This window comes from Rana temporaria, chromosome 7, assembly GCF_905171775.1.
Source record: "Rana temporaria chromosome 7, aRanTem1.1, whole genome shotgun sequence".
In the NCBI taxonomy this organism is placed as follows: Eukaryota; Metazoa; Chordata; class Amphibia; order Anura; family Ranidae; genus Rana; species Rana temporaria.
In genome coordinates, this window is record NC_053495.1 from 95,139,916 (window position 1) to 95,155,370 (window position 15,455).

A 15,455-nucleotide genomic window follows, 5' to 3' on the forward strand; every position below is an offset into this window, starting at 1 on the left:
TTTTTTGTTGCGCGTATCGGGCGGTTTGGTCGTTTTTGAGCGTTTCCAGTTCCCATAGAAAGTAATGTAAACGCTCGATTCAAGCGACTAGCGCGACAACGAGCGTTTGCTACGGGCGTTTCGTCGCTTTAATCAATAGAACATTTCACCCAGGCAGAAGATTAAAACAATCTACCAACATAGCAACAAGTGATGAAAAGATGATAATTTTTCCTATTGGCTAAAATAAAAAATGTTGAAGTACAAAAAGCAAATAAGCATAAATACGCGTGACAAAACGCCGGAAAAAACGACCGACGCTCAGGTGTGAATGCAGCCTAAGGGGTTAAGTGGACAGCAAATTAACATTGTTATACAAGCTGTACACTCACTACTTTACATTGTAGCAATTTCTTCAGTGTTGTCACATGAAAAGATATCAATTATTTACAAATACTCACCTTTGTGAGATAGTTTGTGTGTGTGTGTGTGCATATATATTTACACACACACACTTAATTTTTATTGCAATGTTTCTGGAGGGTATCCGGCTCTTTTTTTTTTCTAAATGGTGTAAAAACAAAAAAGCAAACACATTCCACACTCTACACACAATTATCCTATAGAAAAAATAAATAAAAGCTAAAGTATATAGTAAATGCCAGTTCTGTCCTTTGTGACTGCTGCCCCCTACAGTTTTGGATTCCTGTTGACAGTGTGTGAATTTATGAAAATGTATGTCTTGTTTTGAACAGGAATACATTTATAACCAATAGTATTTTCTTTTTGAAAAAAACATACAACTCTTCTAGTATTTCTTTCTCAGCAATTCAGGAAGTATTTCCACCAAATCAATTTAGGAAGTACAGAAAACTGTCCTTAAATATTTGCATAAAACTTAATTTAATAAGCAAGAAAGAAAAAAAAAAAAGTTTACATTGCTTTGTTTTCTATTTAACATGATGTTAATGGCAAGCATTAGGTTTCCCAACCCTTTCCTCCAGGTTGCTGTGGTAGCTTGAGACCGACAAGACCAGCGACTTCCTCAGGGGAACGCTCTCCTTTAGCATGGAATTCCTCATGGAAAATTAGTTGATTCCTGACACTTTGGAGAAGGCAAATATAAGTGGAAGCCTGAAACTGAAGTTCTTGCTGAGCCAGGCAGAGCTTCTCACTAGTTACCTGTGAAAGTAAAAAAAATATTTAAGCATTGCTATCTTTTAACAGCAATAAAATTAGGGTCGAATGCTGGCCACACACTTGGATAATTTTTTAGCAACTAGCATTTAAAGCAGTAGTAAACTCAAAACCGAACCACACAGTAGTCATTTTATACAGGACAGGGATCTGAAGGAACGCGCATGCATGCCATGACTTCAGCACATGCTACCATTTACATGGTTCCATTTTAAAGGGGAAGTTCAGCTTTATGAATAAAGACTCCAGTTCAGTGTGTGTGTGTGTGTGTGTGTGTGTGTGTGTGTGTGTCATTTCCCCTATCCCTATATACACAGCGGATAAAGTATTGAACATGTCACCATTTTTCTAGGTAAATATCTTTCTAAAAGGGGCTACTGACATGAAATTTTCACCACATGCCAACAACAACCCATGCGATCCATACATACAAAGAAAACAAATAAGTTCAGAAATTACATTTTATGTGTAATAAAATGGAATGACAACCCAGGGGAGAAGTACTGAACACGCTAAATCAGGGGTATGCAATTAGCGGACCTCCAGCTGTTGCAGAACTACAAGTCCCATGAGGCATAGCAAGACTGACAGCCGAAAGCATTAAAACCCAGAGGCATGATGGGACTTGTAGTTTTGCAACAGCTGGAGGTCCGCTAATTGCATATCCCTGCGCTAAATGAAACGTATTTAATACTTTGAACAAAATCCTTTGTTAGTAATGACAGCAAATTCGCACCGGAGCCCTAGCGGAGATATGTGAACCGGATCGATAGAGAGCCAATCAAGCTCTCCTGCAATGTGAATTCGATGGGAAACCTGCATCCAATTTGCATAGGTGTGAACCCAACCCTAAATCAAGCCTTTTAACTAGTGATTTTATTTATCCCCTCTGTCTTTAACCTCATCCTTTCTGCTTTTTCATGTTATTTCAGAGTTGGCAAAGTTGAATAAAGACACTAGTCCAACCTGTGTAATTGGTGTATCATTTTCCCATATCCCTGTATATTGTGTTCAAAAAGATGCACATCCAGGAGTCTTAAAACAATCAATACTTCCTGCCGACACCACTGATTGAGTTCCACATTCTTATCACCCCGACAACAAAAAACCCTTGCGCAGCTTTAGGTTAAGCCGTTCTCCTCCAATCTCATTGAGTGGCCCAGTATCTTTCTACACTCCCGGAGACTAGTTTCCCAACTACGCTGGTATTACCATTGAGGTTATTTGTATATTGCCATCATATCTCTCTCAAGCATCTCTTTCCCAGGGAGAATAAATGTAGGGTTTGTAGTCGTTCCTCATAATTGAGGTCCTACAGCACATCCTTCCTGAGGATTGGGGACCAGAACTGTACGAAATACTCCAGATGTGGTTGAACCAGAGAGTTTTATAAACTGGCAAAATTATTTTTTTCTCTGGAGTAAATTCCCTTTTTAAATTTCTTTATTTTAGTTGTCATACATACAGAGAAATAAACTATTTCATTAATCCATCAATAATATGAGCTCCAACTAATTCATTCAAAATGCAATTACCAGCGGTACTCCTATCTTAACCACTTAAGCCCGGACCATTTTGCTGGTGAATGACCGGGCCACTTTTTGCGATTCGGCACTTCGTCGCTTTAACTGACAATTGCACGGTCATGCGACGTGGCTGCCAAACAAAATTGGCGTCCTTTTTTTCCCACAGACAGAGCTTTCTTTTGGTGGTATTTGATCACCTCTGCGGTTTTTATTTTTTGCGCTATAAACAAAAATAGAGCGACAATTTTGAAAAAAATAATGAATATTTGTTACTTTTAGACAATCTCCTGAACCATTTTTTTTTTTATCAAAGAAACCTTATGGTTCATGCCTACAGACCTCAGTTTGCAGATTAAGCATCTTAATCCAGATACACCACATCCACAGGCTTTCCCCTATCTAGATGTGCTCAAAACAGAAAGACCATATATAGAGCGCTAAATCAAAAAAACATTTGTGTCCAAGCAATGATGAAAAAAAATTAATGTTTATTGCACTGAAACACTTTAAAAAAATGCCAACAGTCCTCCGTGATAAGGGTAATGCAAATCGCCAGCTAAATCTGTGTGATGATGAAATAGACACAGTCAGACAGCCTTACAATATGCTGCACATAAACCCACAGGCACAGCTCTACTGGCAGGGAGGGGGTGTATGGAGCCCAAAAACAGCACGTCTGTGCTGTAACAGTCTTACCAGAACCAAAGGGAACAAATGGCCGTCAGGAACTGTGGGGTGGTGGAACCGGAGCTGTGGAGGGCTCGACGGTATGACAGAGGTGTCAGTGCTGTGCGTTGAGGCTTCAAACTCGTGTGCACTGGTTGTTTTCTGGTCGGGACGTCTCAACCAATCAGGGCAGCGAAGCGGGAACGAGGCTTGGAGACAGCCAAGTTTATAGGCTGCTGCCGACCAATGCGAGTGTGCTGCGGGAGCCTGTACTGGCAATTATACAGGTGGCTGGAACTCAGATAAGCTGGATGGCTGGACGGGGGTGGCTAGATCCAAGTCTATCAGGCTACAGCCTGATAGACTTGGATCTAGCCACCCCCATCCAGCCATCCAGGTGTTTCAGGGGAAAAAAAACGTCTGTTTGACGTCATGCTGCCCACACGCTTGACACAGGGATACCAAGCAAGATGCGACAACCCACCCTCCTAACTGTAGCAGAGATGAGGGGTTCCCCCCAGAGGGCTCACCACCCCGGAACCAGTAGTGCAGTGCCGCTTAGCTGAGCTGCTTCTTGTCCGCTGAATCTGTCAGTCTGCTGAAATGGCTGCTATTAATACAAGGCTGCTGTTTTTAATCAGCTTTTAGTTTGCTAGTCAGCATCGTGTCTCTGTCTGGCTGCTGATTTATGAAGATGGCCGCCACACAAGCGCTAGAGGTCAACCATACTGAGGCCCCAAAAGCATGGCCGCCAGTGTTCTAGGCTTAGGCTACAAAAAAATGGCCGCCGAGCGGGACCTAGAGGCTCCGGCTTTATGGGAATGCCGCCAGAAACTTAGCCACTTAAGCGCCGTTCTTGGGGCGCACCGCGCAGGCCGCTGAGCGGCCGGGAGACGCGGCACAGCCCCCTTGGGCGCCGAGTGTGCAACACCTCCAGAACGCTGGGCGGCTACAAGAAAATGGCCGCCGTAGGTAACATGTGGACCCCAAAAGTATGGCCGCTGAACGCCAAGTAGAGGCCAATACAGTGCGGCTACAAGGAAATGGCTGCCAAGTATACAAACAATCCAGCATGTGGTTACACAGTAGCAGAATCTCTTATGCGGCTCTCTACATTGCAAGAGGGAAAGTAGCAGCTGACAGTATGGACACAAGTAAGCAATTTCTATGCACTTATACATTTATCTTGGTTCTCAGGTAGAGCTCCCCATGGGAACCCCCACCTCAGCAGTCTAGGGAGGAGGGGAGGGGAGAAGGAAAATATAGAGCCCTTTACTCACCTCTCCAGGGATGCCCAGCTCTGTCTTCTTGCCGGAGCAAGGTAGTAGCTACTTACCCTCCTGTGGATTTATGCTGGAGCATCCTGGACAGTACATCTACCGCATGGTGACGGTGGTGACTGTCGGCCAGGCTACTGCGACTTGGTCCTGCAGACCGGTCCTTATGCAAGCCCTGGAGCGCATAGCTCACCGGCCACCCGTAGAGCGACGGGCATGTTGTGGACAACCCAGCGCGCAGCTACGGTCGGCACACGCCCGATGGCCGAAACTGGGAAGAATACAAGGATCTAGGATCCAGCCTGTCGCCCAGTCGGCAGTTGATCGAAGGAAAGAAAACAAAAAAACTCCAAAAAACAGAATTTGAACCAACAGCCTCCAAGCCATGGGCCTGAAGGGAGCCATCTCTTCTCCTAAAACTAGGCAGAAAAAAAAACTGACCTGCGAGATGCAGAGAGAGAGGGGTTATACCCAGAGGGCCCGCCCCCTGGGCAGGGGCTGCAAGGTGTGTATAAGTTACCCTTTTCTATAAAGTTTCTGCCTAGTCACTCCTAAAGGAAGGCCAATACCCACTATGTCAAGATTACGGCTGTGTCCGTCCATGAACAAAAGAGAAAAGAGTTTTTCTGTGATGAGCATAGCCAGCTGATCACATTTAGTAGAGGCAGCTCAGCCTGTACAAATGAATGTCAGGCTGAAAGTGGCAGCAGCTGTGCGCATGTAGTCACACAAGCTGAGTGAACTTGGACGTAAAAGGGTCCTTTTACACCTGCTTATCGGTCTCCCCTTTGCATAGCGGGGGATCGATCCGCTGATGCCTGCCCAGCACGCCGATGACAGGTCATTTCTGCTCACTGTGCAGAGAGACACAGACCTGTCAGACCCCCGCTCTCCTCTATGGGGAGACAAGATTAAAATGGACTGCCTAAATGTATTTGATTCGATCCACCAGACAAATGGAAAATAGGGTCGCCATCCAGGGACAGTATCGGATATCGGCTGATGCCAGTGAACACGTGCGCTGCTCCATAGGAGGTGTAGAAAAAAACTCACCCAGGCTCTACCGCATGATTGTAAAATGAGCTGAATAACGATGCTCAGGCTTGTTGTGTCCCATAAACATCAAAATAGCAAGAAATGCTGGCAACTCGATTGCTTCTTAAATCTTTATTGAGCACTAACAGCAGTGCGACATCTAAAGCGCTAACATGTTTCAGCTGGAGCCTTCCTCATAGCATACAGATTTACAATCAAATCAAATTTATATAGAAAAGATATCCATTCCTCCAAAAAAAGGGGTGGTATAATCCAATTTAAAAATCAATTAACAATTAAAAATCATGTGAAGTTGGCAGAACCACAGAAAGAGGGAAAAATGGAAACACAGACTGAGAACTCTAGGGAAAAAATTAACCCATTGTGGAATCAAATTGTATTTTAAAAACAAATTCACATCCATTCTACTGTTCATTCCCTCAGGAATCAGAGTATGCAATCTGTATCCACCACACATCTTTCTGAAGTAGGGTATGGTGTGTATCACCCCCCCCCCCCTCTTACAGATCTTCTCACCTGTTCCAGACCGCAAAAAGAAAAGAAAAAAACACCATGAACTGTTCTAAAGTGTTCTAAATGGAAGGGGAGTGAAATGAAATACAGAAGGGGAAAGCATAGTACCTAAAGTAGGCACTTTACTAGAAAAATTGCATCCCTGTCTTAAAATATGCAAAGTTTTGTCCGCATACAAGACAGGGAGTACAATGATAGAGACAATCTGGTTGTATTGTTGCGAGTAAGTGGCCCCAAAGTTAACACTTGCCCTCCCACAGGTCTGTGTCCTCTTACTGATGGAAGAGGAATTCCCAATCAGATCACCACGATCTCCATTTTCCGCCTCTATCAAGTGTCAGCTATATCCCTGTTCTCTCAACCTACTGGAAACAATGTTACATTCTTTGGAAAAATCCTTATGAGAGGAAGGAAGGAAATGGGTTTTCAATTATTTTTTTACAAATATGTGAAAAGAATGGTATGCATTTGTATTCTGCCCGAGTCAATACTTTGTAGAACCACCTTTCGCTGCAATTGCAGCTGCAAGTCTTTTTGGGGATGTCTCTACCAGCTTTGCACATCTGGAGAGTGACATTTTTGCCCACTCTTCTTTCCAAAATAGCTCAAGCTCTTTTAGATTGGATGAAGAGCGTCTGAACAGCAAATTAAGTCTTGCCACAGATTCTCAGTTGGACTTAGGTCTGGACCATTCTATCACATAAATATGCTCTGATGTAAAACTATTTAATTGTGGCTGCATGTTTAGGGCCACTGTCCTGCTGGAAGGTGAACCTCCACCCCAGTCTCAAGTCTTTTGCAGACTAACAAGTTTTCTTCAAGATTGCCCTGTATTTGGCTCCATCTATCATCCCATCAACTTTGACAAGCTTCCTTGTCCCTGCTGAAGAAAAGCATCCCCACAACATGATGCTGCCACCACATTTCAAGGTGGGGGATGGTGTATTCAGGGTGATGTGCAGTGTTAGTTTTCCGCCACACATAGCTTTTAGGCCAAAAAGGTACATTTTGGTCTCATCTGATCAAAGCACCTTCTTTCACATTTGCCGTGTCCCCCACATGGCTTCTCGCAAACTGCAAACGGGACTTCTTATGGCCTTTTTTTTTTTTCAATTATGGCTTTTTTCTTGCCACTGTTCCATAAAGGCAAGATTTGTGGAGTGCATGACTAATCGTTGTCCTGTGGACAGATTCTCTCATCCACAGCTCCTCCAGAGTTACCATGGGCCTCTTGGCTGCTTCTCTGAAAAATGCTCTCCTTGCCCAGCTTGTAAGTTTAGGTGGAAGGCTGGTAGGTTTGCAGTTGTGCCATACTTTCTCCATTTTCAGGTGATGGATTGAACAGTGCTCAGAGAGCTGTTCAAAGCTTGGGATTTTTTTTTATAATATATATAATAAATAACCTAACCCTGCTTTATCACTTCGGCCCCGGAAAATTTTACCCCCTTAAACGACCAGAGCATTTTTTGCGATACGGCATTTCGTTGCTTTAACTGACAATTGTCGTGCGATGCTGTACCCAAACCAAATTTTCTCCAAAATAGAGCTTTTTTGGTGGCATTTGTTCACCTCTGCGGTTTTTATTTGTTTGCGCTATAAAAAAAAAAAATGCGACAATTTTGAAAAAAGTTTTTTTTTGTACTCACCGTAAAATCCTTTTCTCTGACGTCCATGGACAGACACAGCTCCTTAAGTCTTGACAAGTGGGTTATGTTCCCTGTTTACAGGAGAGGACTAGGCAGAAACATGTTAGATCATTAAATACATGTTACATTAACAGAGTTGAACAGCCCTGCCCAGGGGGTGGTCCCTCCAGACATAACCCTCCTCACTACAGCTGCAGCCTCAAGTCGTAACAAGCAGTACAAACCTAAAAAGGAGGGGTGGGTGCTGTGTCCGTCCATGGACGTCAGAGAAAAGGATTTTACGGTGAGTACAAAAAAATCCTATTTTCTCTTATCGTCCATGGACGGACACAGCTCCTCAAGTCTTGACAAGTGGGATGTCCCCAAGCAGTGTCAAAACGAGGGGTGGGAAATATATCAGTAAAACCAATCTTAACTTCACCCCAAAACAAGCAGAGCTCCTCAAAAGAGGAGGTGCAACTTTAAACAGCCGCCTGCAAAAAACCTAGTGGCCGAAAGAAGCATCAGAAGATGCACTCACAGCAGCCATGTAAATTCTGGAAAGAATATGAACGAACGACCAAGTCGCCGCCTCACACACCTGAGACCGACGCATGCTGTCGGACCGGAAAAGGGGGGCCCGCCCCTTAAGAACATAGGCCTGTATGACAGCCTACCTGATCCACCGAGAAATAGTGGGCAACGAGATTGCCTGTCCTTTTGTGGACCAGACACCGACATAAAAGAGTCAGATCTTCCGAAACTGAGCCGTAGCAGGCTAGTATACCCACGCCTAAAGTATAAAAAAAGACAACCTCCGTAGGATGCGGTGGCCGAGGACAGAAGGATGTGAGAAACAATGTCCTTATTCCGGCGAAAAAGCCGAAACCACCTTCGGAAGAAGGGAAGGTCGCGGATGCAGACGCACCACCACCTAAGACTATGAAGGATCAAACATGGCGGCTTGCAAGACAAGAGCGCCAACTCAGAAACCCCTCTAACAGAGGTAAAGGCCACTTAAAGGGGCCACTTCTGAGATAGTGTCAGGAGAAAATCTCTCTAATGTTTCCAAAAGGAAGATTCCTGAGAACCGAGAGCACCAGAGTCAAAACTCATGGGGGAAGAGATGGGCCAAGGGGGGGGGGGAAGGTATAGGACAAGCCCCCTCCACAAAAAAAGGTACCCACCAGGGAACGGTTGCAAAAAGGCTACTGAAAGAACACAGTCAAGGCTGAAAATCTGCCCCCAAACGGTGCTCTAAGCTAATTTTTTGATCCACCAAGCTGTAAAAACAACAGGCCGATGGACCCAGAGTACGTCACTCCATCTCTTCGCACCCAGAGATGTAGGTCCGCCAGACACAACGGTAGGTCCACTGGAAGAAGACCACCGTGCCCTCAGCATTGTTGAGGTGACAGAGTCGGACAGGCCCCGGTCCTTTAAAGTCTGGCTTCCAATAGCCCTGTTGAGCAAGTCAGTGACTGTACAACAGGGGGAAGTATGGGACCTCGAGACAGAACAACCTCCTGCCCTAGCAACCGCCAGGGCACCTCCGCTACCAGGCGGCCGAAATCGGCGCACCAAGGATCTGGAGCTATTAAAATCATCGGGATTCCTCAGCCTCCACTCTGCGGAGAAGCCGGGGAAGCCACTACAATGGGGGAAAGGCATAAAGTCGCCGAGACAGACCCCACAGGGCCACCAGTGCAACTTGCGCGTCTGTACCAGATCGCTAGATCTGGCCACAAACCTTAATACCCCTGCGGCTGAGACGAGTGGCTAGGAGATCCATGCCCTGCGAGGCTCACCACCTGCAAGAGAGTTGACTCCATGTGCCAAGACCAGTTGTCCTGGTTCAACATCAGGCGACTCCAGTAGCCCGCCTACCGGTATACCTGATGGTAGCCCGAAGCCACCAGTGTGGCGTTGTCAGGTTGAATCAAGATCGGACGACCTTGCAACCCCCTCGACCACGAGGAGAGGCATAGCCTGACCGCCCACAGTACTAGGGGAAGTAACGGTAGACAAGGTCTACGGCACCTGGTATTTCCAGGCGGACTCCCATCCGCGTGCTAACCAGGCCCGAGCTTGGGTAGTTACCGAGATCCGACGAGAACGGGCGCATATAGGGCTGTGTGGCCGTAGGTCCACTGAAGTCCAGCGACTCTGGGCCGACCCCCCCAGGTGCCCTCACAACCCTAGAGGTTGGCGTCCGGTGTAATCTCCACAGAAAGGAAGAAACCACCTCCCGGACCGAAAAGTCAGGGATCTCAGCCACCAATTCAGAGAGAAACGGACTAGGTGGCGCACCTGAATCCGATGATTGAGACCAGAAATTCGTACCACTCGGACATCATTTCCCTCTGGAAAAAAAAAATATGAGCGTGGAACTGGGCATACGGTACGAGGAGGCTACCCACAGACCTAGGATTTGCTTGCAAACGGAGAGACCAATTGCGTGATGTCAATAATCACCGCCGACTGAAGAGTCTGCAAGTTCTCCAGGGGAAAAAAAGACCTTCGCCACCGAGGAGTCCGGAAGTCGTAGGCACTCCAAACTGAGTCGGATACCAGGACCGAATCCAAATGTTTAACACCCACCCGAATTCACGGAGGGTCTGAAAAGCCACAGACACAACCTTTGAGTCAGGAAGTCGTCTAAGTAGCCACGATGGCAAAGCCTCGCTGTCCCAACAGGGATAGGATAAGTGCAAAACTCCTTGGTGAAAACCATTGGTGCTGGCGCCAGTTCAAAAGGAAGGACCACAACTGACCGTGGGCATCCCTATCGCGAGGCACAGAAAACCTCTGAGACTTGCGCAAAGTGGAACATGCATGTATGCGTCCTTATGTCCAAGGACGCCAGAAAGTCCCCCGGATGGAGCGCAGCTAAAAGCTATGCAGGTAGCAGCCCCATGGTGGGTCGTACCTATGACCTTCTGCACCGAAGTGCAAGTGGCTACCCCACCGAACAAATGGATTCCGAGCGGACCTACCCACCATTCACAAAGGCCTTTAGGCCCTTGAAGCCCAAAATCGGACGGACCATGCCCATCCTTGGGACCAAGAGCGGATTTGGATAGAATCCCTCAAACCACTAGTCCTGTGGAAAAGATAAAATCACACCGCAGCTTAGCAAGTCCCACACTGCCCAAAGGCAGACCAAGCCGGGAGAGGGAGAAACGAGGGAAGAAAACTGTTCGGTGGATCGGAAGGGACCCTATCTAGTACCCCGAAGATACCACCTCGCAGACCCACTGTCAGAGAGCAGGAAGGTTCACCGAGCTGTTAACAGCAAAGGCGACCCCCCACTTCAGAGACGGGCAGGGGAAGCTACATACATTGGTGGGTTCGGGTGCCGGCGCGATTGGCTTACGCACCCAGGGACGGATCAGCCCCCCAGCTGAGCCCTTGTCGGCCTAGGAGGTTTGCCCACGGACCCCGACTGACGAAAAACAGACCACTTTGGTGTGAAAAAAAGAAGGACCCGGCCCACGGCGGGGCCCCTTCCCCACTGGTGGCCTGAGGTAGGAGAGCGCTCTCCCTCCAGTGACATCCTTGATAATGTCATCCAGCGAGGACCCAAAATGTCTCCCACCCAAAAAGGGTAAATCAGTCAGGGCATATGTTAGAGGCCTGGCCAACAGACCAGCATTCCAACCAGAGAAGGCGCCATCTCTGAAACCAAAGCCCTGGATATCAAGGGCAACCAGTGAAACATCACAGACATATACAAGGCCCTGAACCCGCAGGTCCGTTAGCCTAATAACTTCGGGAGAGTCGGCGCTCCTCCACTGTATGGTGCAACATGCTCACTCAGTGAGGCGACTGGGATTCCAGAGTAGTGGCCACAATAGGCCGCAAGACAGACCCCAGCATGATAGACATGGAACGAGTCAGAACTTCGGATCTTCTCAGTCAAATCCATACAAGCTGGGGTGTCCCACAATAGGGAGGGTGGTCACCTATACATGACCCCCGGAGGGTCCACCGCCGGAGGAGAAGTCCACTCTCTTAAAAAGGCTCCTCTCAAGGGGCACCGAGCCGCCAGGCGGTGAGGGACTACAAAAGCCCTCAGTGGCTTTTCTCATTCCGCATCTTAAAAATTATTAAGAAAGGGCACAGAAGGAAAACCTACATAGAACGGTCTTATTTGTGTGATCCCAAAAAAGACCGAGCCCTCAGCAGAAACCCAGCTGCACTATCCAGCTATAGGGAGTCCCGTACAGCAGTGAGAAGCGCACCTCTAAGTGCCTTATCCTGCACCCCCAGGTATCTGGTCCATGGCTCGATTGACAGTGCATTCCCCAGGGGATAACAGGGGGAGGCACTCCTTTGACCCCTGCTCATCTGCAGTCCCTCACCCTGGCACCAAGGTGTCCAGGACAAACAGTAAAAAAAACATCTGTGGGATCCCAGGTGGGGAAGGACCAGATACTGACCCCAATAGAGCAACACATACACATAGTGTACATGTATAAAATGCCATTGTTTTACAGAAGCTCCAATGCCCTATGCAGGGCAACTCACCCTTTGCTGCGCTGGTCGGGGGTATCCCAGGGGACTCACCGAGGAGGACACTGCCCAGCGCGCCATCCGCCCACAGCACACGGCGTGTGGGGAGGAAAAAATACTGTGAGGAGACTTGCGGCATCCAAGGGACATGTGTGCACTGTAGAATTCAGCACTAGGGGTCAGCCAAGATGGCCGCCGAACGTCCTCGAAGCGCGGCTACGGCAAAATGGGAGTTTTCAATGCAATTGAAAACCACCCCAAAAATGGCGCCAGAGCCGGCCGAATGGCGGCAAAACGCTGCATTTAAACAGCAAAAGCCTCTAAGGCTTTTAAAAGTGTAAAAAAAATAAAATAATAATTCACACAGAAACCTCACAAAAAAAACTCAGGCCAGACACAGTCCCCTGAGGGAGGCCCCCCCGACAGCGGCAAATGTTTTGCAATGCAGCAGAGAGAAAGGAAGGAGATGAGGACCCCCAAACCCGAGGAATGCCCAGCCGTACCAACCCACCTAAGCGGGAGGGACCGTACTTACCTCCGAGCGAGGATTCGCTGACGCATTCCTGACAGACCTACAACCGCACTGGAGGTAGCCGTCGGCCCGGTCCACTGTGAGTGAGACAACACCACAGCCCAGTCATATGTGGACCTCAGAGCAAAGCTCACCGGCCACCTCAGGAGTCATGAGGTATAGCGTGGCAGACCAAGCCTCTTTGCAAAGGTGTGCCCACGCATGCTGGTCAGACTGAGAAGACTACAAGGATCTATAATATCCAGCCTGTCTCTCAGCCGACAGTTGAAAGAAGATTCTTTAAGAAAAAAATTTAAATAAAAAGAAAATAAAAGAAAATTTCTTCTCAAGGCGCTGGGCCCAAAGGTAGTCATACGTCCTTCTCCTTTGCTAGGCAGAACGAAACTGAGGCTGCAGCTGCAGCGAGGAGGGTTATGTCTGGAGGGACCGCTCCCTGGGCGGGGCTGTTCAACTCTGTTAATGTAACATGTATTTAATGATCTAACATGTTTCTGCCTAGTCCTCTCCTGTAAACAGGGAACATAACCCACTTGTCAAGACTTAAGGAGCTGTGTCCGTCCATGGACGATAAGAGAAAAATATATTTCTTGCTCATACATCACGGGGCACAGAGCCTTAATTACTTAATGGGTTATGTAGTTTTTTTGCGGAGGCCTAGGAGCTATAACCGGATCCATACCTTGGGCTGATATCAAATGCCTAAGATGGTTGGTACACGAGCCTCGTGTAAAGAAACAAGGCTTGTCTGTAATGTCTCTCTGCGGAGGTCTGGGCTCTGGGATCCAGACTTTGGTGTACTAATGCAACTGTGGCACGAAAAGTTACTGGCAGAGTCTTCTACAGGTCCAGGTATGAGGTTTCTCTAATGGAACCCTTGATAAACCTGAAGGTTGGCACAACTTGCCCGCCGTGATGGGTGAAAGCTGGAACTACTTCTTAGTATCTTTCCTGCGGTGTGGATAAAGCAAGAGAGGATCATTTATTTTGATATTAGCTTCTGTGATTAGGATGTCTTTCCTGGTTTTCACCACTGGAGGGAGTAAATGCATACCTGGTGTATTCTTACATAGCCATCCAGGACAAGCTCAGTGAAGTCGGTCAATTAAAACTCCACTCACCTCCTCCGCTGCAGGCTCTGCCACAAGGGGTCCCCCCAATGAAGCCCCAGTGACCTGCTCCCCCTTTCCTCTTCACCCTGGGCACCACCATGACAGTCGGAATGCACTTTATGCTGTCCAATGGGCAGATGGGGAGGGCCGTGGTTGCTCGTGCGCAGACATGGCGCACCTGTGTGCAGGCGCCAAGAGGCTGATTTAAAGCCCAGCATGCCAGAAGCCTTCTGTAAGTGGCATGGACACAGAGCCATGGGCTGTATGCATCCCTGTGGATTGAACCAGGCAAACCCAAGACTCCTACTCGGCATCAGGTTGTGCAGTGAGCGGATATATGTGTATTGTAAGACTATAGCACAACAGAGATTGCATTTTTTTGTGTATAGTACCTTTGCTTTAAAGTAAGGACTATGTCCCCGCGAAGAGGAACAAGAGCTAGTAAAAAGGCATCAGATAATCTCCGCTTATGGCTAAAGGATTCTGAGCTTGCCTGCAGTTTACCATCTCCCTCTGTCAGTCTGATAGCAGCCTCACAGTATGAGCCGCTGTCTGGTTCTGCAGCTTCTCCTATGGCAGCTCCTGTATACGCCACTGAGGACGCTTTAAAGTTGCTTTGCAGGGCTTAGAAGGAAGGATTGCTACTATAAATCACAACCTCCTTGAAAGATAGCAGAAAACGAGGTAGATCCCCTTCATCTCCTCTAGCTCTCTCATCAGATAAGCATTCTGGAGGGTGAAAAAAATCCCTCTCTGGAGATGAGGATCAGTTGCAGTCTGAGGACTTCTGAGGATTCCTGCTACCTCTCAGTTGCTAAAGATGCAGGTGCAATATTATGAAGAGATGGTGCATGCCACTTACAAATTGCCTCCTGTTGAAGCTTCTATGTCCTCATTTTCCTCTTTGGGATCTCGGAAATCCCCACAGGCTGCATGCTCCTTTCCAGTTCATCCCTTGCTGGATAAACTGATGTATGATGACTTGGTTCTCCCAGATAAACTGTTTTCTCCTACTAAGCAGTCTTCCCTCCTTTATCCTATGGAGGAAGGTTTCACTAAGGAATGAGGGGATACCTGCTATAGATGCAGCTATTTCTTGTGCAAACATAAGCCTGATCTGTCCTATATACAATGCACAGGGCTTTAAGGATCCAACAGATAAAAAGCTGGAATCTTTATTGAAAGCCTCCTCCTCCATGGCTGGTGCTGTAGTGCAGTTTCAGCAATTGGTGTATGTCAGTTCCTCAAGGAACAAATGAAGCAGATGATTAACCTCCTCCCCACAGTGGAGATTGAGGTTTATGAGGACCTTTCTAAGGCCTTGTGTTTTGCGATTGATCCGATTATTGACTCTGCTCAGCAAGCATCCCGCTTGAATCTCCTATGGGTACACATGCGCAGGTCCCTTTGGTAAAACATTGGGAGGCCGAGGCTTCTTGCAAAAGATTCTTGGCAGCGTT

At 47.3% G+C, this 15,455-nt stretch overlaps 1 protein-coding gene across 1 annotated transcript in view; it reads right to left on the bottom strand.

Moving 5' to 3' along the window:
* Positions 1-863: 863 nt before the first annotated feature.
* FMC1 (formation of mitochondrial complex V assembly factor 1 homolog) overlaps positions 864-15,455 on the bottom strand; it is a 37,168-nt gene continuing 22,576 nt past the window's right edge. The window contains exon 2 of the mRNA XM_040359687.1: positions 864-1,161. Coding sequence (XP_040215621.1) covers positions 958-1,161 — 204 coding nt within the window. The 3' untranslated portion in view covers positions 864-957. The remainder of the gene's footprint in view (positions 1,162-15,455) is intronic.